The sequence below is a fragment of the Cinclus cinclus genome, chromosome 3, assembly GCF_963662255.1.
Source record: "Cinclus cinclus chromosome 3, bCinCin1.1, whole genome shotgun sequence".
In the NCBI taxonomy this organism is placed as follows: Eukaryota; Metazoa; Chordata; class Aves; order Passeriformes; family Cinclidae; genus Cinclus; species Cinclus cinclus.
The window spans coordinates 50,578,688-50,603,061 of record NC_085048.1 but is presented as its reverse complement, the minus strand read 5'-3'; the positions used below and the strand labels follow the sequence as shown (position 1 = coordinate 50,603,061).

General features: G+C 34.6%; 1 protein-coding gene across 1 annotated transcript in view; it reads left to right on the top strand.

The window, feature by feature from the left end:
- TRDN (triadin) overlaps positions 1–24,374 on the top strand; it is a 222,980-nt gene that overhangs the window by 81,702 nt on the left and 116,904 nt on the right. Inside the window, 2 exon segments of the mRNA XM_062488974.1 lie at positions 2,319–2,378; positions 19,430–19,501. Of these exon segments, the coding sequence (XP_062344958.1) occupies positions 2,319–2,378; positions 19,430–19,501 (132 nt within the window).

The window sequence follows — 24,374 nt, the reverse complement described above, 5'->3', positions numbered from 1 at the left end:
TTGCCTTAAATTTATTTTATAAATCGCATATTTTAGGTTGAGTTGCTAAATAATATGAGGAGAAAATTTAAAAAATCTTATTTCTGAGGTACAATCAAGTTTAAAGCTTTTTTAAAAGTTTATTCAAATTACATTTCCACAAAACAAAATAAACCCACAGAAACAAACAGCACAACAGCAACAAAAATACCATAAAATCAACACAGTCTGATTTCTGGTCTACACTATTATGTTTAAATAATAGATTATTTTAATATCAATTAAATGGGGTGATTCTAGGGCCTCAGGCTATGTCTATATCACATCTCAAACAGAACCAGCACAGGCTTGTGCTCTGCCCTGGGATTGTCCATATAGTGTGTTGCCACCTGCCACAGTTTTGTTCTGTATCCTCTAGCAATCTTTTGTACAATGCCCCAAATGGTCCAGGAAATCTTCCCAACAGGCAACAAGGATAGAGACAGCTTGTTTTGGCAAAGGAGAACTAAGAAAAGCGTTTTTTTGTGCAAGAATTATGCCCTGCCCTTTGCTTTCTGGGTAAAGTGTTGGCGTTGCTCCATTTTATTTGCAAATACTCACTGAGGCCCTATTGCAACTGTGTCAAAGTCAGTGCAAACACTCAGCAGCTTTAGGAGGGCTTAGAAAACAGATCTGTATGTGTTTTATCACACACACGCTGTTTTATTTTTTTATTTTTTAGAATTATCATATAGACTTAGGGCAGATACTGTAGCCTTAAGGATGGAATGCAAAGTTAGAGTCAGCCAGAATCATAAATTTGAATTCCCAAATATGAAAGTGAAAATTATTATTAATATTCATTAGAGGTTTTAAAGGCAATGTTTACAGCTACAGCCCTGTGTACATGCTGAAAATTTTGCCCCAGGATCTACAATCCTGACTAGTATTACCCTTGGCATCTCACTAACAAAAAACAACTGCCTAGGCTTCTCTCAATGAGAAAAGGCGTTGGGATATTTGTTGAATTGGTAAACCTTTTCCTAATTTCTACATCTTCATAGGAAATAATGACTTGAAAGCTGAAGCCCATCATCTAAAGATTGCTGCAAGTCAACATAACAGAGCAGGCAACACATAAATGCCTCAGCATCAAGTGATACTGGTGTAGCAGTGACCTATGGATGAAAGCCAACAATATAACATGTCCCATACTTGGGAATAACATTTTACATTTATATTTAAGCAATGCCATTTTAAATACTTTGATTATTCCAAAGACAGCATAATTTTATTTTGGAGTTGGTAACAGGGAAAGTAAGTGGCTTTGTAAGTGCGTGAGACAGAGATACCACAGGAGGTGGAGAGATGCAACTTCTACAGTGTAGAAATGGTGCTAGAAGAGTTTTGGGCAGATGGATGAATATGCTTCACTCAAGGACAACTAAGAACTAGCTTAGCTAACCACAGCTGTCATTTAGACATCATCATTAGCTTTCAAAGCAAATACCCCTTAGAGTGGGCACTGGGGCAGCAAGCTGGGTTTTTTGACTCGCTGAAGAATCCAGCAATATTGAAATTCCTTTGTGCTTGGTAAAAGCTGATAATTTTTCCTCACCATTCTTAATGTTAGAAATTTTTATTAAGTTGTCCAGCTCTTCTTCAGTATAGGAGAAGTCAATAGACAGTCAACGCTTCCAGAATTAGCATTTTATTTAGATTCAGAAGCCTTAATTTCTGGATAGTATAGTTAATATATATATATACAAAATTAATATATACATATATATTTATAAAGATTAATGTTTGAAAAATGATTCTGTAGTGAAACAGCAGAATTCTGTGGAAAATCTTGTTGGTATAAGAGTACAAGTGCACAGGGTTCTCTTTATATTCCCATTTACTAAATATACATATTTAATATAAGGTTAAAAACATATTAACAAAATACTGCAATACAAAACCTTTTTTTTAAATTTTCTGTCAGGTCTCTGTGAAACTCATCTTCAGAGATGATGAAAAGTCTGTGAGACCTGTGGCCAGCAGGTCTCAGCTGTTTGCACTCTACTTGTGCATTGGGTTAGGATATATCTGCCAAGCTAAGCCAGCCCAGAAAAAGAAGTGGTAGCTCAGGGACACTGCATTTCTTGGCTAGAGGTTTTGAATTAGATCTGGACAACAAATTGACATTTTCTGAACATATGAATCACTTGAAGGTCAGGAAAAATCACAAATATGTAGTAAGCAAGAACCACCTATGAAAAGGCTACTGAAATGTCTTTGCGCTGCCAAACTTTATTTTCATTCTTAAATACAAATTTACTTTCTTCATTACTCTTCTTTTCCTTTTGCTCTGTTAGATCAATATGCATTCTGTCGCTATGTGATTGACATGTTTGCGCAAGGGGATTTTTATCCAGGTACTTTCCTATATCATTGAAATCTGTTCTAATATTTTTCTGTTTCCTTGAGAGTTTTTGCTCCTTTATGTATTGAAAGTGTGTTTTGTTCTTTGTTTTTTTTTTATTGAAAGGTTTCACAAGAGCAACAAAGAGTGTGCAAATAGTTTTAATAAAGCATAAGAGCTAATGGCTGTTTTATTAAAGCTTCTAATTTTCTGCCTACAATGCATGAATTAAAATCAAGGTTATGTTAAAAGTAGAGTGAATGGAAGGCTATAGAAATTGCTAAAATTTTCCATGCTTCTTTTGGCTGAGATGCAAGAGGAAGGAGCTTATTATTTGTTAGCTTATTATTTATTAATAGCTTATGATTTGTTTCATTGGTTTTCTTCTTCTCAAATAGCAAGGCTTAACTTCAAAATGCTTCAAAAATAGGACTTCCATTGTTGTTAGTATATAAAATACCTTAGCTGATCTACCACTTCTGTACTTCTCTCTTCCCACATCTCCATGCTAATCTGTTCTAATATATACATTTAATTCCTCACTGAAAATAAGAAGATAGAGCTACTGATGATGACTGAGCATCATCTCATACTATTAAGTCAGTTAACCCTAAACTTATTTAATAAATATTCTTCCTGCTGAAGTCTAGACATACTGCAGAGAGACATAACCCTTGGAATGAAAAGAGTTAAGGAGAGAATATTTAAGAACACACTAAACCTTACCAGCTTTGTTTATTCAGTTATTTTCTCAACAAGCTCTTCACTGGTACACCTCAGAATTGGTTGCTTTTTGTCTTATCTCTACCTTGTGGCTTACATGCTCTCTTCACATGCCCAGGTTCAGACAGAGCTGGGAAGTCCTAAGGATGTAGCTGAGAAACAAAGACTCAGCGAGGGGAGAGGGAGGATGCAGATTTTTGCATAGAGAAAATGAACAACTTGGGATTAAGCAAGGAAAGGGTTTGTGTGTGCTGTTCTCAAAGAGTGACATGGAGAGGTAGCAGGTTCCATTAAAAGAGAACAAAATACTGCATCTCCTCTAGGATTTCTAAAGACAGTCAGCTATAAACAGAGGGACTGCTTCTAGGCTCACAGGGAGAGAATAATTAGCCAAACCTTCCAGAGACCGTCAGTCATAATTTGATTTAAAAAATAACACCCTGTACCAATGTGAATAACCTAGTTTCTGTACCATTAACAAATCCCATGAAAAATACTTTCATGGAGATCTTCAGGATTTTTTTTTTTTCAGTTCTCCTGATATTTTCAAGCAGCAGCAAAAACACCCCTTTTCCCCAGAAGACTCCCTGGCCTGTTTGACACTGTCCTGAGGCAGAGCAGACATGCTGTAGAAAGGGAGGGTTTGGGTTTTTTTGGCTTTGACCTTTCCAGCTACAAGGAAACTGGGAAAACCATGAAGGGGAGCAGTGATATAGAGAAGGAAGACTGTAGTGCCTTAAATTCAAGAAGACAAGAGACATAACTCTTCCCTTCCAGTGTTTGTCTTTTGCCATACCTGTGTGCTATGACAGATTTGAGGTAAGAAAACACAGGCTAAAGAGCTGAAAGACATTAAATGGACATAAGGTGATCAAATGGCCTTACAGGTGAATGAAAAACTAGGGTGACAAGTTTAGACTCCAAAAAGTCATAAAATATCTTTAATAATCTAATTTTTAGGTGAAATGGAAAAAGACTGCCCCTTAATACCTCCTGAAGTCCACCTTGGGCTCCACCTGTAAAGCAGCTGCTTTTTGACCTCTCAAGTCACTTGCTGACCCCTGAAGTTAAATGCCGCAGAGAGTTGTCGTGCTAAAGCCAGATACATTTTTGTGAGAGGGGAAAAAAAAGCAACCATTGCCTTCACGACAAGCTTTAGTCAACCCACTAGCTGTGAAAGGCAATGATGAAACAACTAGACTCCAGAAACACTACTCAGTCTTTCTGAGAAGCAGAGGTCAGGTATGATCAGCCTTGATTTATGGAAATCATTGAGAAGAGTGTCACCAAACAGTACTCAGTTAGATTGTTACTGTCTTTCTCAGGTAAAGTACTCATTTTACACTGTACTTTTGCAAACAGAATTATTACTGTAATTAATTTTACTGAATAGATAAATGTGGGGAAAACACACTTTAATAACCCTAATATCCAATTAGCTTTACATGTTGGTATATTTTGTCCTTTTATGTGTCTCTATATTTTATGGTAAAGAACTTTGTCCAAACAAAGAGTTCTGAGTGGAAATCAGCGGAGGAATTAAATTACAATGGCCTTGACACTGCAATTCTTTTAAGCAAAGAATAATTTTACCAATCTCAATATTACCATTTGTGAAAAGAAAAAGCAATTGTTGAAGAAAATTCCTTTGCATAGGCATATTGGGATTTTCTGTGATTGACTGCATCTAACATGAATTTCTGATACCTTAGGCAAAATACATATAATTACATTATAATGTCATTAATAGTAATATCATTCAGCATTTTTTCTTTCAAAGTAAAAAACTTTTGAAATGTTTCTATTACAAAAAAAATAATATACATTACTTCTAGGATTAGATTTTTTAATTTTTCTATAAAATTTAATCAAGGTTTTATAGAAAATTAGGCATTTTACAGTGCTCAAATAACATTAAAAGTAAAGCTCAATTCCTTATGTTTCATGAATAAATATATTTTTTAAAAATATATAAATTAATGCATTTTGTCAGTCACATCAATCTATTGGAGGCCAGTTAATGCTCTTGTGTTGATTTTACCAAATGAAGCTGAAATATTCTTCAGTTGCTCAAAGTTTCAACATGACATTGCAGTCTTAGCTATAAAAAATGAATGAAATGTACACAAGGAATTCAAGGAAGCCATACATGGAAGAATTTTTGCTTAGCTGCTTCATGCAGCATTAGCTGGTTTTCTGGTTTTGCTGGTTAGTATTTGTCCTTGATACTGACAAATTTCATGTATGTCCTCCTTTAATCCACAATAATTGTATCAGTATCAAATAACTTCAAAGATTTATATTTTAATTTTTATGAAAGAGGGTTATTTGAGGTTCTCAGCCCTATACAATAGATAATAGTGGAGTCTTAGCCATAAACTCATTTTTTCTAATCCAGAAGTCTTTCCCATAAATATCACAACTGCAACAGTGACCAATGGAGTTCTACTGACACATTTATAGGTAGACCACTTGAGACCTACTGCATACAGTATAAAAAACTGCTTTCTGATTTTATCTCTTGAGAACTGGTCCTTAAAAATATTTTTTACCCTCCATCTAACATGCTTCTGATAAGTGACAGTTTCTCAGAGGAACTGCTGAACCACCTCTCATAGATTTTCCGGTCTTATTTGTCCCTGGACTACAGTTGCTCGGCTGATGCAGTACTGTCTCAGCATTAACAAATTCCTCTGCTCAAACTTTGTACTCCTTTTGTCTGTCTGCAAAGGAAGAAATTATATGCATTGCTTTTAGGATTAATTTTCCAAGTTTTCCTTATAAAGATTACAACATTAGGTGTAAATCTTGTTTATTAAGAACGTTAGTTCTGACTGGTACATTTATTTTTCTACTGGCATTTTTTAAGTCCAAGAGAGCATTTTTGATGCAGAAGGTCACTGACTAGTATAGTTTCATGGATATAGTCTATTCCATTTGTTTGATAGTCCTGTATTTTGTTCTCAGTAGTATTTTTAATGTTCATATTCATAGTTTATTTTTTATTGGTAGGACAAAGGGTTCTATTTAGTAGAAATTTTAAAACTTGTTTTCATACCTGTTTTTTTTTGACATTAGAGAATTTGAAATCCTCACCCATGTGGAGGGATTTCAGGGGCACTAATTGGTCACTCTTTCAGCATGGAGCCGGTGATTCTCTAGTCAACTGCATCTACTCTATTTTATTTCCCCTGTGCCATATACCTGTTTTCCCACTCTTCTTCTGCTTTCCCTGCAATGCTTGCCAGCCCCTTCTCAGGCAGATCAAGGAGCTGTTCTGATGAAGTGCCTTGTTTTGCAACTAGTGAAATTGGATCCTTGCATGTCTGTCTTTCTGCATAGGATCTCAGCATGGTGTTATGTGTGCTGAATTAAGAGTGATAAGCATGTCTTGGGTGTTTAGTCATAAAATGCACTTTTTTTCCTCACAGGCATGTTGTCTACTCGTGATGTGATTTTGTTTTCTTTGTAATCACTTAGATTATTTTATCACTTAGTTTATTTTGCATGCATAGTTTTACTCTGTTCTGGTTTTGGTTAAACCACTTGCATTACACAGTACACCTAACTCACTACTGGATGATCTTTACAGTTGCCTAAATGGCAACAAAGACAGTGGGAGCACAGATACAGTATTATTCACAATTTACGCTTTCGAAAACCTTACCACTGAAGCACACGACTGCCCTATGGAGCTTGTACCACTACATAGCTCTTTCCAGTAACATCTAGACTGCAAAGGAATGTGGCCATATCACTTCCTTTCATCAATGTACCCTTATATGTTTATTATGTTTTTCCATGCAAGGGTCTCAAAGGCAATCCTAAAGCCAATATGAAAGCCAAAGTGATGTAGACAATTTTTACCAAACTTATACTATTGAAAAAATATATGACTTGGAGAAATTCACCAGGCTTTATGGAATATGTACATTGCAAGATAGTATCCTATAGGGTAAAACAGTCATCCCACCTTCTCATTAAAAAAAGTATTGAAGCCTCACCTCTTGCACATATGCTCATGAAACACCCCTCCACACACCCCCTGAAAAACATGAACTCAAGAAATGAAGGCAAATTGTGATGAGTATCCATGGGGAATCTTACAGACTCCTTGGTCCTGGAAAGTTTAGACTGAAAATCCTTCATGTCTACACTTTTCTTCTCCAATGTCAAGAAATATTCTGTCAAAGAGAAGGGACTACTGTTATTACACAATACAGCAAGAGAATTTCAAGATGGTCAGTATGATACATGCCACTTAATATAAAAACGGAGATACTGATATAAAGGCACATAAGTACTGAAAGATTGTGGACTATATTACTGAAAAAAACAACAAAAACAAAAACAAACAAACAAACAAACAAACAACAAAAAAAAGAAATAAACAACCACAGCCAAAAAAACAAAAGAAAACCATAGAAAATTAAAGACTAATTTTGAAATTTAAAATGCCTGTATTTGCCGTGGGTGGGCTGTAGCACTGGAACTAAATACTTGCCCTCCACTGTTCAGATAGCAAAACGCTTTAGGCTCTTGAACTATTTTTAAGTGTCACTCCTACTTGATTAGACGAGGATGTGTTGTGGATATCTCAATGACAGGGAGTAACATTTCAACTTGTTACATATACATTTACATATATAACTTTGATACCATTTCTCTGGGGATATATTTAATGAAGTACAATTAGAAAAAGAAATAAAAATCAGTCATAATAAATAAGAAAGTAGCATATTTTTATCTCGCTGTTTGGAGAAATTCAGCATGAAAAACTTTCAGCTGAGTTATGGGCTTTCAAATTTGAGAGTAAATGCTAAATAATATTATTTATTTTTCTATGGAGAGTTGCTTTCTGGTGCAAACTACTCAACAGCCCTACTACAATTACCCGGTTGTAGAAAACAAGCAAGACAGATATTTGCTTAAGTGAAATACTAAAGAAAAGTATGGGAGGCAGTGAGACTTTTCCAGTTCTTCTTTTTTAAACTTTCGACTTTTTTACTGCCTGCTGAGGGAAATATTGTGCTCCAAAATTTGAAAAGACTCATCTGGATTCTTCTTCTGAGATGACAGGTAATTGTCCATCAATATTTTGGGAGAGTTTTGAATATTTTTCAAAGAGTCTGAAAGGAAAAACCAGCAATTTTAAATATATGTATGAGAAACTGAAAATTAAGTTTGAGTTATTAAAAAAATTCTAACTATTTTATTAATGTGCAATTCTTACAATAAACATTATCTGTCATTTGGAGTTAAATATTGCTTCTTTAAAGTTATATTCATCTATGAGAAAGTGTGAGAGGATATCCACTGATCTCATTTTAACAAGATTCTTGTCCATGACTGTCCCCCCCCCCATCACAAAACCTATTTTGTCAAACTCTGAAATGACATTGATCTCTCAAAGGGAAAGTTATCAGCATACAATCCTGACACCATCCCACAGAGACAAAACAACTATCCATTATTCCCAGTTTATATCATCCCCCTGTGAATCACAGCCAGATGCTGGCACATGAAGTTGCATCTGTCAACACTCTTATGGCACTTCATTGTAACTTGGCCAAGAAATTTCAAACTACTCCCTCTCTTGGAAGCATCTACAAAGGGAATGTGTGATATTCTTCTTCTGCAGAAAGGAATGGATGTCTTTCTCTGATAGTTCACTGCAAGGCATTCTGAGGGTCAAAATTATGTGATACAAAAGAAAGCCAAAAACCTTTGCTGGTGTAAGTGAGTCTAAATCATTGATTTTAATGGAAACAAACCCATTTAAGCTGTGAAGGCAGAGAGATTAAAGAAATTATTCTCACACTTGCATTATGTTATATTACTACAGTTTAGTATTATAAACATTTTACATAGTTCAGTAAACAAGTTTCAAAATGAAGGGTGATTTCAATGGGGGATCATCAGAAGGCTAAACTACTTTAGTTTTGAAAAGTAAGCTATTTGGAAAAGAAAGGCAAAAGTTAAATGCAAAAAAATCACCTCTCCTAAACAGCTAATAATAAACAAATTATTTCCTATTTAAAAAACAAAAATAAGTTTAGCAAGTGACTTCGTAAAATAGTAATTGCATTTAATGACTCATTGTCATAATTGATTTCCAGTTAAAATTATTACAACAGATACTGATGTTACATCAAGTAAATTACAAAATGGAAGCATTCTACAGGCGGCTTGAAGCATCCTCAAAGTCATAGGTACAGGTTCTTTTGAGGGAATGTAACTACCCTGATATCTACTGCAGAAGTAACACAGCGCAGCACAAAGTGTCCAGGAAGCTCCTGTAAATTGATGACAACTTCAGTACCTCCACAGGTAGTGGAGGATCCCACAAGGAGTGGTGTGCTGGTTAGCTCATAGTGACAAACAGGGAAGGCCTTGTCAGAGAAGTGAAGGTTGGGAGGCTGCCTCGGCTGCAGTGACCATGACATTGTGGAGTTCAGCATTGGGCCAGGAGGAAGCAGGGCAGCGAGTAAGATTGCAACCATGGATTTCAGGACAGCTGACTTTAGGCTCTTTAGGGATCTTCTTGGAAGAATCCCACAGGAACAGATCCTCTGGGAAGAGGGGTCCAAGAGACCTGATTGATATTCAAGGATCACCTCCTCGAGGTTCAAGAATGATGCACCCCAATGAGCAAGAAAAAAAAGAGGGCAAGACACTTGCACAGATCTACAAGGAACACCTGTCAGTACTCAAGTGTAAGCAGGAAATATACAGGAGATGGAGTTGGTTGAATCACTTGGAATGAATATAGGGACGTTGTCAGAGTAAGATGGAGTCAAGGCTCCATCACAGAGTTGCTTAAACTAAACAGCATCTTAAAAGCCAACCATTTCATTAAAGCTAATACTTGCAATTCTACATGGGTTTCAAGCAAACTTTTGTCTCTAATTAGACATGATAACCCACAATCTTCTCCTTCAGTGAGTTTTACAAGCCTGGGTTATATAACTCCAAAATTATAAGTGAGCTAATGAAACTGTTACCATTAGAATATAATTCTGAAAATTCCTAGGGGTGTTTATCACTGTACATTGAATGTGTCTCAGCTTTAATGACAAGGAAAATAGCTGACATTTATACAATGTGCCTTTAAACACCCCCTGATGCTGAATACACTGAAAAATCATCAAGAAGAGTTTCCAGTTTTCTCCTGCATTTTGTTAAAAAGGAGAAACCTATATATCTATTGTGAAACTAGAAGCTGCTCTTGTCATCCCAGTATAGAATTTTATGCTGTCTTTGCTGTAAAATGAGGAGGCTCACTTTCATCAGCAGTAATGGTACCAGTTTACCATATCACATAGATAAAAAGAGCATAGAAAAGATCTACAAGTACTTTGGCAAGATGCATTCCACCATGAAGCATTTCAGCTCAGCAGGGATTCCTCACCTCCTCTGCTCTGAGAACATGAAATGCAGTAGACAAGAGTGTTCAGCTTTGGCCTAAGCAGCACGTGCTCTCCCTACTTTGTTTTATGCCCACCTACGTATACATCTCATCTGCAGCCACTGCGACTGTAAGCTGTGGCAGATCCGTTCCTTTCACCATTCTCTTCAGGTTCATCTTTCTTTTGATCTCAGCTTTCTTCCTGCATGTATCTGCCCTGTCAAAAAGACATGTAACTTATGACATGTAACTATAATGAGTCAAAACTACTTTTTTTTTCCTTCAGCAGGAACCGCTATTGCCCCCTCTAACAATTCACCTTCCTTCTTCCTTTCTGTTGTTTCACTTTGTTCTTCAATACACACCTGTCAGTATTATCTGACAAAGTAAGATAGATTTCAAAAGATATTCAATGCCCACACATATTATATCCAAAAAATGAAATGCCTTTTTTCTTTTTTGGTTTTTTTTGGGTTTTTTTGTTTTGTTTTTTTTTTTTGTTTGTTTGTTTTGTTTTACTTTTTGTTTTGTTTTGTGGTTTTGTTGTTGTTGATTTTTGGGCTTTTTTTTTTTTAGGCATGTTTAAAAACAAAATCTTTTCTATATGTGAGATTCATTCATCTAATTCTTGGTGGTTTGGGGAGCAACACGTTTCCAGACAGTATTTACTGCGTGAAAAAATATGCATGGCAGTTTTAGTCCTGGAATATTTTGGTGGCATTTATCATTATCTTTATGGACAACTGCAAAATAAAATGCTTGCAATTCATTGCACCTCACTTAAATACCCAAAAGTTAATTGCCCAGCTTTAACCTTTAGCTGTCTTTATAACCAGTGGTATGAAATGGAGGTCTCCAGAGGACAATTTCATCCTAAGAAAGATGCCTAAGATAGAAAAGATGAATCACCCTTTGAAGGTACCAATTTCTCTCCATTGACTATAAATGGATCCCTTGGGTGACCTATCTAGATATAACTGTCTGAAAGTTAACTTTTACATGTCTGGTAGTGAGACAGCCTACATGCATTCAAGAAATACGTTGCAAATGTTCAAGCGAGAATTTTGTTCAAATGACGACTTGAAATGACAAAGTTTCTATAAGATTTCAAGTGATATTATCAGGAGCTGTCGACTCAATCAAGGTAACAGTGAAAAAAATGCATTCCAGTTACTATAGTATCTGGGAGTGAGTGAAACGGTAAAAGAAGGAATGCAGAGAAATATTTTCTTGAATAAATGTGGAAGATATTCCTTATTCAAATGATTCAAACAAAAGAAGACTAAACAATTTTTGCATCAGAGCAAAAGTTCAGCCTTTAGAGCTTCCACTTCAATAGAATTTAATATTTGGAATTTTTAGTTGCTGCATGCTCACAGTGTCCATTTTTAAATTTTTTTTTAAATTTATGTTAGATCCATTTATAGATTCAATAGAAAGACATGGTAAGTTAAGGCACTCACCCAAAAATCATAGAGGATGCCTTGAGTGCAAGAATTAAAACTCATGACAGTGAATCCCAGGATCCTTTGTCCTAAAAATAACCTCTTTAAAAGATAGAGCATCTACCCTGGCAAAACTAAAGGGAAAGAAGAATCAATAGTTACCAAAGCATTACTGGTTTAAAATAATGATTATCACCAGTATTGCAGGTTTTTCTTCCAGTATTTCCCATAACTACAGGCATGGCATTTGTCTCCCAGTGATTTCAGTGGGAGTGAATAAATAGGAGTTAGAAGGTAACACCTCTGCACCTTTGGGCCCTTCTCTGATATTTGATCTAATAAAACCTCTCAGCTCTTTTCCCTCTAGGTTCAGACTAAATTATTGAAATTCTAACTTCTGAAAAATGGCTGTGGATTCATTGTCTTAGGTGATTGTCAAGTATAGACAAGACAGGTAACATAATCATTAACTTCTTGTATGTCTCATTCTAGCAAAAAGACTCAAAGATATGAAAAACTTTGTGGTTTGGGGACAGAGATACTGGGATTAAGTTTGACTTCCAGTGATTTATATATTAAATATATTCATTATCCACAAATATCTGTAATTGTGAGAGATTATCACAATTTTTAATTTCATCTGATTCCATTTGATTTTATCCATCTCAGGCTTTTTTTGTTTTGCAACAACTGGCATATGCACCATTAATTGAAGACGACATAAAGTATTAGCATTCTTGCTGTAATCACTTTTAGCTTTTCTGACTTGAGCATTGAATATTTTTTATACTTTTAATATAGTTGGACTAACGATGGTTGAAACAATGATATGTACAGATAAACCAAACACGAAGAACATAAATTACTAAGCAGTACTCACATGGCATGGTCATTGTCTATTACTTTTCATCATAACAGCTTGTAAGGACTCTCTGTTCCATTTAATTGTTATCTGCAAGTATTTGGTTGCAGTGTTTTTCTTTTCTGTTTTAATTGGATACTTCACATTGTGGAAAAAAAGGCTTCTATGCCAACTCCTGATATTCGTGTTAATTATGCTGGGGTCACTGTATATACCATTTTATTAAAGGTTATTTGGGGAGAGAGAGAAAGGCTGAATATGTCTTTTCGTTTTATAATCTGCCTTTACAATCCTTTTGTACACCACAATGCATATAATAACCCATCATTACCGCACAATAGCCCATAATTTTCACTGTCCTGGTACTTAGTTCTTTGAGATCCATCTTTCGATATTTCTAAACATAATATGTAGGTTTATTTTTACCTGCTAACTGCCCATGATAAATGATGGGAGGAAGTGGAAGCAGCAAATTCAATTTTCAATTTTTTTCAATTCAATTTTATTTTAATGTCAGGAAAGGCTGTGTGATTCCTTACTTAACATATAATGACAAAACTGTTAATGCTTAGTTCTTAACTCCTTAATGACTACAGTCTTCTGAACAAAAACATTAAAACCGTTCTCATAAATATGGATTGAATTATAGAGGGATTTTGTGGTAAAAATCTATGTAAGGGAGTTGTCAACAGATATGGTTTTGTAAATAGATTAAACTGCAAGCTATGTCATGCAACTAAATTATGTTACATGCATTTCTAGATCTACACTATCTGCTTAAATTAAAACAGAAAAAAAAAAAAAACCACCAATAGCTCTACCCACACCTCTCTCACCTGTCTCATTTGTACACTTGCTATGCACACTTACATTGTGTGAGATACAAATGCACTGGAAAAGAAAAAATATATCAAACAAATTCCCAGCTGTGACTTTAATTGGCATTGGTGTCAGAATGAAAACACAGTAACTGATGTTCACACAACATCCAGGAGTCTGCAACAATGATTCTCACACCTGTTTAATTACCAAATCAAGTATTTTCTGCTCAGAAATCTCACTAAACCATGGTAGGAATTAAGAAATAGATGATCTTCAAAGTCTCTTCCAATGCTAACCTTTCTATGATTAATTCTAAATGAATATTGATATGTATTTATATGTTCATGCATGCACATGCATATAACTTATATTTTTACTACATAGAAACATATATAGAAATTCATCATCAACAACAAAAGGATGAACTCAAATTTTTAGGTATTAAGAACAGAAGGCTATCACATTGCTGCTACTTATTGTTAGGTGCCTTGAGAAGAGAAATTCATTCCTTCCCCTTACTCCCTTTCAAAAGAGAATTTAGAATATCAGTCTACATCCTTCCTTCCTACACCCTCAGTTTTAACCTACTGGCCCTTGCTTTCAGCTTAATAGATGGATGGACTCCCAAGACTGTTAGGTTATTTGTAGAGGCATGGTTTCATTGTCCTTGTGTTGAGGGAGTATCTCACAATAATGTGCTTTACTAGTAAGTTGGACTCCATGTAGAGTTCCAGAATTATTTGTTAGTGGATTTTAAATACATAGATATAGTGGAACATAGCTAGATAAATATATTTGTCATTACCCGTGTAAACTCCTTTTCTTCTTTTCTTATGCATCATAAAAGAAACTGGCTGATGGTGAGTGTGACATAACACTAAAATTTAAAAGATTGCATTGCTGCTGGTAATCACTGCAGACACTGTAGCATAGGTTTTTCTTAAGTAATATCATCAACCTTATTCAAAATTCAGAGTTTCGCTTTACATTGGTCAATTAACCATTTAATAAAGAACCACGTTCTGAGTGCAATTAAAAAACTGAAATTTATATTGTCTACTAAAAGATACTTTATTAAAAGTATAATTTTATTATCTATTATTTCCATCTTCCCCTGTCAAAAATTAAGTTCCAAATAGGTAATTAAAATCCTGTTTAGAACATTTAGAAAGTGTTTTTTGCTATTTGATATAAATTTGTTATGTGGCCACATCTAGATTACTAAATCAAACTCAACTCAACTGTTTGCTCTCTGAAGGTGATTTTTTTTCTCTCATAGAGAGATCCACATCCAGTGCGTGCCCTCAAGGTCAAAATGGGCTGGGTGTATCTCAGCTATCTATCGGGAGTGGTCCCTGGACCCTGCCAATTCCTGAACTGAGCCAATGAATTTTTTGAGACACTGCTGCTTGGCACAAGTCAAAGTTGTCAGAGGCTATCCAAAAAGCATGTTGAAGGATATGTGTGTCTGAATTCCAGAGCCCAGTAATGTTCCCAGGCACCATTTAATTGCCAGTGTGCATGAAATCCTTGTGTCACAGTGTGCTCCTTAGGAAAAAATGCTTATATGGGGCATCAGTCTTTTATTTCAAGTAATGCATTCCAGAAAATTAACATTAACATTGTTCAGTACAGTTATACAATCTCACCTCTTGATCCTCAGCTGTTCTTTCTTAATGAAAAATAGTTTGCTCCTGGTTTTTCATGCACACATGCACACTAAGGAACAGTCACAGCCTAATGTCTGGAGAGTAATGACTGAAAGCTGGGAAGAGACTCACTTTTAACTTGCAGCAACTGACACCTCAAAACTGGAAGCCTGCACAAAATGGTTGACCTCCATTACATTTTCAGTCCTCTAAAAGCATATTTGGCAGTCTTGCCTCATTCTGCCGATCCACACCTTGTTCCAACATTCATTTAACCTTTGGAATTTTTTGTAGCAAATGACTCTGCAAAGACAATTACTTTATTTTTACTATCACTAGAGTGGTGTCATAACTGAGCAGAATGAGATTTATCTGAAGATATTTTGCTGCACTGAGAAACTGTGACAAAGTGTTGGTGCTGATGAACCATAGGATTCCTGCTGTTTAAGTAACTGGTATATGGATATGAGGAAAAGAACAGTCATAGGAATGGTATTTCTAGATATTGCCCTCTGCGATGGCATTATTTCTCTCCATGTCCAATTGGAATACTCACCTGTCAGAAATCCCTGTATAATGACAGTACTAATACTAATACTACTACTGCTACTAATAATAACAATACATTTTACAAGCATTTTATCTTTTTATCTAGAAATATATATTTAGACACTTTATTAAGGTCGCTGCAGAAAAATTGAGCTCAGAAGATCAGGAAAGAAAGAAAACTCACATAATTTGATACTATCATAGGAAATCAATTTATACACAATATTCAAACATGACATTTTTGGTGTACGCAGAAAGACATTTCCTAGATTGAGAAAAGTAAGGTAATTAAAGTTTGTCTTGTATTCCTTATCATGCAATAAAAAATCTAAACTATTAATAATCCAAGTCATGATTTATTTCTTCAAGATATCTCAAGCAATTTGATAAACACTGATGACAAAAGTTTCCCAGAGCTTGAGGACTTCAGCTGACTTTCAGTTAATAATTCATGTTACCTAGTTAGAGTCTTAAACCTTCTACTCATCTTTGCAGCCTATTTCTTTCCTTTCAGGCTGTGGAGAAAGGTACTCATGTCTTAATGTGACACTTTTTTCTTGGTGAGATCATTCCCATGTGCTTAAATCCAAAATATTTCCCTCTTTCAGTTTTCATCAGATGTGATTTGTTGTCAGCTGTTTACAATATCATATATGAAGGAGATACCTGTAGCACAACTGCATGGACAGATGACACATGGAAATGTGGATCAGCTCTAGGGACAAATTGGCATAGAAATTCATGCACATATTTGTGCTTGCAATTACGTCTTTTGGAGAAATCAAAAACTATTTTTTTAAAAGCGGCTTAAATGATATGCTTAGTGGCTTATCTAGTAGCAGTAAAATGAAGGCTACGTTTGAAAGGAGAAGCAAATAACTATGCAGTGCTTTTTGTGGCTGCATGTGTAAAGCTGTGAGATAAGCATACATCCAGTAATAATAGTGGTAATCTGAATAACAGCTTCTTGCAATTCATGGACTAATCTGATTGTCCACTGAGAACCTTAAAAACATCCTGACTTTGTCTCATTTACATCATGGATATGTGTCCAACTGGCCACTACTAGAGTCAAGATAGTAGACATCAGTAATACTAATGGTCTGATCTATTGAAGCCAATTCCTAATTTCTATTTATCAGTTGTCTGTACTACAGAAAGCCACTTGTGCTTTATAAGTTGAAGAGGAGAGAAGAAGGAAAAGAAATTTAACTGAGGTTATCCCCTTTAATATATTTCATCAAAAGAATGGATAAAATATTTATTCATTTACTCTCCTTTACATTCCCATCAAAGTGAATGGAGAGACATTTAATAAGACAGGGAAACATTAAAGAAATCTTTTATAAGAGTGGATGGAAACCTGCTCAGAACAAACATTTTAGCCTAAGGGAAAGTTTTTGATCTGTGAGGCTTAAACTTAAAACATTCTCATATTGGATCGTGTGGTCAATTTACATGCAATAAATTTTTTGCTTAAAACTTGTAAACCTCTAAAATAGAACTTGACAAGTCATTAGCAATAAGTGGTATTATACTGGCATTATGCACAAACTGATGTAGTCATTAGAAAACTGCTGCCACAACAAAGCACAGGAAGATAATGGGGCCAGCCTACAATTTCACCTAGAGGAGTTAGATCATTTCCCCACACTGTAGATACCACACAGCAGTCAAAATTACTGACTATCCTTCATCATTACTCATCTACTCAACATTCTGAGCCACTGCCCTTTATCCTTTTTCACAAAAAATATTCATCTAAGTTATAAAAATTATCAATTTTTCTAACTGGAGAATAGATGGTTTTGTTTTGGAAAGAAAAAAAAAGAAAGAAAAAGAAAAAGAAAAAGAAAAAGAAAAAGAAAAAGAAAAAGAAAAAGAAAAAGAAAAAGAAAAAGAAAAAGAAAAAGAAAAAGAAAAAGAAAAAGAAAAAGAAAAAGAAAAAGAAAAAACTAATGTTTATTCTCAGACTTTAATCAAATGTAGAAGGAAAAATAAGATTACCCATTACAAGATTCTTCATTAATTGCTGTGTTGTTTTTTGTTTTCATTCTGAACTGAAAATTCACTTGTTCTAGTTTCTGTGTGTTGACCTGGTTATCAATCTAACTTTTCTATTCTGGTTGGCAACAAAGGCAATCAGTGGCTTATTAGTTCAGTTTGCAACTTCAAGATTATTTTTTTTTCGGACATAAAGCAGTTGGAAAATCATGGCTAAACATCTGGATTCCTGAAGTTTGCCTAACATTCATTTTAAGGCTATAGTTTTTCTGCAATGATATTGGTAAATATCCTCTTGGGTTTATTGCCAAGACAGGAAATGCATGGAAAAAGTAGGATTATTACCATTTGTTGCAAAGCACTTTTAATAATTGGTTTTATCAATGTGGTAACATTTGTCAGTGGCTCAGGCACACGTCAAGTTTGAGCAGCTCTGTGTTTGATAATTAATACCAGTTGCTGGATTAACTGAACCACACGTTTGCAAATTGTGTCTGAAATTGTACATATGTTGATGAGACACAATAACATTAAGTCCACGATGCTCAAATCCCACTGCTATCTTTAAGAAGATGTTTTTCTCATGTATTCCCCATGAGCATACACACCTTTGCAAAATGAGAGGGGGAAGTAAGATGCTTCCTTTTCCAAGCCCATTAAAACCTTAATTTATTTTCTGAATCTATCATCAAGCATGAGGCATGGCTTTGAGTTTCTGATGTGAAGCTGGAGCTGAGATTTAACAGATTTAGTCTGTTTGCATGTGGACTCTGGTGCAATGAATGTATGCTGGCACATATGACTGAAATGATATTATATTTAACTATTCAATTTTATTTCTCAGGTCACAAAAAATTGTACTTGCCAAATGACGGTGGCAGGATAGCTTCTGAGACTAAATACCAGGGAAATAACTTAAAAACAAATAAGTAGACTGCAAATATGTCGTAAACTAGAAAATAAACATATGTAATATAAGAATACATTAAATATGCTTGTGAATCTGTGGAGAAATGAAGTGAAAAGTGTTTTGTACAAAACTATATCTGCACATAGGCTAAGATAGTACAGAAAGTCCCAGCTGAACACTCAGACAGAGTAGAGGTGTAACTTCATCAGTGTTCACAATGCATGACCTGGTTGGTATTGGCTAATTAAGAATAATCCTTAAGGATGAGAAACATCATAATTTTTACTGGTGTTTCCAGGAGCTCATAATAAGTGGACTTAAGGGAGCAACTGAAGATCATTTGTTTGACAGATGAAAATAAGACTTTGTTGTAGAAGAGGTATCATGAATATGTAACCTTATTATCATAGTATTATTATTCTCTTTTGAGTCTAAGGAAGAAAAACAGAACTGTAGCATTTCAGCATATGTTTGAGTCACTTGGACTTCATTGGTTTCAAATGTGACTCTTAAAAATAAATTACTCTATTTGTTGAAAAATACATTTCTTTCTTATAGTGTCTGAAAGATATTAGCTTTTATGCACACTGTGATATTTTAATGTGAGCCATTTTGCAGGAGGCTCAGCCTCCCAGCTCAGCCTGTTGGTGAAAACATTTTCTATGCTTCTTAACCTGTAATCTCAGGTGCAGGACATAAGGAATTCGCACCACCTCGTCTGCTTCTAGAACACAGTCCAAGAAAGAAACCAGCAGCTATTGAAGGCAAGTTTGAGCTTTCCCACCTTTATTGGCATCTGCTTATTAACTTGACTGTTTGTTCTGATGGGTTTTTATTAATTTTTTTTTTTTTAAATAAAGATCACATTACTAGGCCTGGGACAAGAATGATGCACTGATATATGCATGACAAGATGTAAATGTTCTTTACAGTAGTCTCACAGATGGCTTGGGGGATTTCCTGAGTGAAACACATTACAGGACTGAGGCCTAATCTGTAAAATGCTCGGGATGGCATTCAGCCATAACTTGCTATCCAACTATAAACATAATCAACATTATTGTCTTAATATACTTTGGATTGTTCTTTCAGCTATTGTTATTGAGTAATTTTTCTGTGCATTATTTGTAATAAAGAATGGAATATTTTTGGCTCTGTGTTTATCAACAGTATTTCTATTGTTGCAACCACTGAAAGAGAAATATAAAGTCAGGTCTTACATTCAGAAGATTAAAACGTAATCCCTGAAATGGAATTATATTGTTTATAGTCTGATCATTACTGTAAAGTGGTTGAAATACTAAATTTTAAAATTAGCCATGTCTGATGACTTAGAACTACAACTGCAATATATGCTATTGGTCTTTACACAATATAATTTCATAGTACAAAATACCTGTGTCTTTTTGTGTAATTATGCAGCAGTTTTCATATGATACTTGAGTCCTTCAGTCACACCACAGCACTAGTTAATTTTTCTCTTATAGAGATCTAAGTTCTATATTACGCAGAAAGCAATTGCAGTCTAAGAGAAAAACAGATGGAGTATCAGCAGAATAAGTGACAAGAGCTACAAGATATCCTGCATTTGAAAACAGAAAATGAGACTTAGGTTTTGCCAGGACCCATGACTGAAACAAATTGTTACATTAATTAGATATTTCTGTAATGTGATTATTGTGAATCAGAACATGTGGATAAAAATAATTGTGTGACTTATTATGTCTTTCCCCAAAAATCTCTTTACCTCAAATGATTATTTCTTTTTTTAACATCCTGTTTAAAGGAATATAAAATTGTGGTTATTTTGAGACAGTATAGAAATAGATTTGCAGTCCTGCTTATTTCAGGAAAATATTTGAACCCTGCTTATCAGCAGAAAGAAGTCCTTGCAATGTTAAACTATGTTATCCATCAATTAACCATAATGGAAAAAAGACATAATAAAACAAGGCTGACACATTTGCTGAGTGATAAACCTAATCTTTAAATATAACTGTTACACAAGATCACTAGCATCAAATTAACATTAGATTCTTGATTTTCAAAATCATGAGGAGCATGCAATTACTGCAATTGCACATAGAAATGACTATTTATGACCAGTTACACATTTGTGTGTTTCATTAGCTCATCTATGCATGTAATTCAGGTAATTTGGAATGTAAATTAGACACCCATTTGGCAAACAAATTTGGGGGAGATTATCTGCTCAGAGCCATATAACTAAACTCCCTTTAAGGGTCAAGGCCAGTCCCCAGGATACAATACTTTTCATGCAATAGATTTGGAGGAAATGAAGTAAGCAGAATTACTTTTAAAATATTATCATGAAAAGCTGTTATGTTGTGCTGTTCTATGTCTTCCATATATCAGAAAATATGCCACAATGGCTTAAGGAACCCTAGACCCTGAAGCTTTATTTCAGCCCTAGGGAAAAAAAAAAGTAATTTATGAGTATATTTGGCAAAATGTCAGAAGGGAAAAGAGGAGTAGGCAGACAAATTTAAATCTTTAAAATAGCTGAAGAGACATCTGCATGTGACTTCTTAGTGCTTAGATACCTTTATGACTGGTACATCACTAAATATCACTTATCAGGAGAACGGACAGAATGAAATAAAAGATTCTTCTTATAAATACAGTTGAAAATAGTATCATAATTTTTCAGAATAGAGAAAAAATAGAAGCATTTTTTAACTGAAAAATATTGTTTATATAACATCAAGGACTGGCTTAGCCCTTGACAGAAGAAACCAGCTCTGAAGAAAAGGTAAAACTGTAGGAAGTAACAGAATGCTTATCACACAGAAAATTTATGAAACCAATCTACTTACGCCCTAGGCTTTCCAACTCAGTGATATTCAGACATTATATACGTAATCATGCAGCTGGTGAAGGCTGAAAGGATCTTACTCTTTTTCTAGATTGACATGTTTTCAGTATCTCTCTATTTTGCCATTGCTGATTTACGTAATCTTGGACCATTCTTTGTTTCTGATAAGGTGGAAATAGTTGTGTGTATGTGCCATATATATATATATATGTGTGTGTGTGTGTATATGTATATATATATATATAATTTTTTTAGATTACTTGATACCTTCAAATAGAATGCTTTTCCTGGATACTATCCAATGTCCTGTAGAAATGATGTTATACTGAATTCTTGAGGCCTTAGAAAAAGGGCATATGGTTATTATGTATTCAATCTCAAACTTTCTCTTGTTGTCATTGCCTTTTCCTTCAGCTCCACAGTAAATCTTTTGGAAAGGAGGTAATTATTTAGGACAATCTCAATTTATACACTAGGTTCTAGTAGTAAGCAATAAATTGTATTGAAGTATGCGTATGAGTTTAAATTTTCAAATATCTCCTGGTCAAAAAGCAAAATGCTTTGTATTAATCTGGTAGGAAAGAAAAGAACAGATTGTTGCTCTCCTATTTTATGGTTGCTTGGCCTTTTCAAAGATCTTACCTTAAAACTTTGATGAAGAGTTTGAATTTTCAGGTCACCAACAGAAGAGAATAATAAAACAAAATATAGGATCCTGTAATGATGAACAAGAGAAAGAAGGTAAAGGAATTTGTGAAGATAAAGGCATTGTTATATAGCATCTGGTTGTATTTAAAGTAGAAATATCAAGTAGTATTTCTACTTGGGAACCTTGGTTGGTAAACTAGGAAGTAAAGAACTAATTTTAAATTACTTATCTTATCTTATCTTTTTATGGAGCTTTGACAAGTATTTGGAAGCAGTGCTCTCAGCTTGGCTGACACTGATGCTGCCATGTCAGGACACTGGTGTCACCAGTAATTTGAGCAGATCTGTTCTCCATGGCTATCTGAACTTTGACTTCAATATGCTGCTTATTCCTTGGCTGTAGCCTTCTACACCTTTTTTAACTCTAGATTTCTATTATTTTGTTATTCACTGACATCTTAAAACTTCTTTGCAGTGTATACTGGTTCTCCATGATTCTCTCTCTTAGGTCTTGAATTTTTTGCTCAGCTTGTGCAGCTTTTACCTTCCTCCATTTCCACATTCACATGAAAAGGACTTTTGTTTCTGATAGTCCTCCCATGTTTCCCTCTCTGACAGGGCAGGGTAATCACTCAGGAAGACACTGCAGTTAGGCAAGTGTGAAAACTAAGATCAGTCTCCTGGTGGAAAAAATCTTAATACACAGGGTATATGATCTCAAGGAGACCTATGCTTTGTACTACTTTGAAGAACACTATATCACAAAAAACATTTGAACAGCATTGTATCTGAGTATGATTTTCCAAGTTATATTGTCCTAAAAATATATTCCTGCATCTTTGAGTGGGAGAGCATTTACCATGGAAGAGTCATCAACATAACCATTCTGATCTGTTAATGAACCATGACAAGCTCTGAAATATTCCCCTTCCATGACTGAAGTATATTGGTCATTCCTTGCCATTTTGATGGTATCTGTGATATTGTGAGGAAAAAAAAACTCTGTAACATCTTCAGAGGATCTATGACAAAAAAAAAGTATTTTCTCTAGGTCATTGAATCCTCTAATTACAAATTTTGCAGAATGAAATAATGTAAGTTGTTGTGAAATGTGTTTAACTTCCCCCAAAACTCCTGCAGATTGTTGTTATATAGAATGTACACTATTTGACTGTCTTAAGAAGAATTTCTAGTCTATGTCTCTGTTCATGAATATAACATTAGGGGATATAACCAAGAATGTCTAAATTACTAAAGTCAATACAATTTTGACAAAGCTCCCTTGATGTACAGGAGTGTATAAAACTTGTACAAATCAATCTGCTTCCATACAGCCTGTCAATGTCTGCCTTCTCTTCTGTACATGGATTGATCTATAAAAAAACCTCTGTTTTTCTTCTATACTGTTGAGTCAATTACCCTTAAAAAAATCCTTTCAGTGAGAGATCATGATTCAAGACACAACAGAGCCCTTTATAAAAGGCCGTTTTGAAAATTTTCTCCCCATTTAGACTATTCTTAATAACACTGACATGAGCTGTGGATGAAAATCAATTTTCCGACAAATTTTAATCTAAGGGAGAATAAAAACAGAAAAAAAAGAAAAATATTCCTATTAGAAATATCATAATACAATGGGTTAGGTTTAATCGAGGTTTACAGATGAACAGTTTAGTTAGCTTTAATGCATTGCTGTATATACAACATAGAAAGTTTTTTGAGATTTATGGGCCTTATATCTCCATGGGTCTATACTGGAGACAGTAAAACCTTTGAAATAATATGAACAAGGTTTCAAAGTGAGCTATTTAATGATTTAAATTAGACATTTAAGCAGTAAATTCTAATGATTTAGCAATGATGATAAAAAAACTAAGTGTTCACTGTTTCAGAAAGCCCTTGACATTTTCCTTAATGACATGAGGCTCTTCTGTACTACTTTTCATAAAATACAAAGAATGAAACAGACATGATAGAAAAGCTTACTAGAGTAAGAAAGAATATTTATGAAGATATGGATATTTTGATTAGGTGCATTATTATATTTTCTCATCATTTTTAAGACAATTTGATATGTTAGAGTATGCTTTTGAAAATAAATATTCACCAAAATCTACACAATAGCAAACAAACACCTCTGAAGATTATTTTAG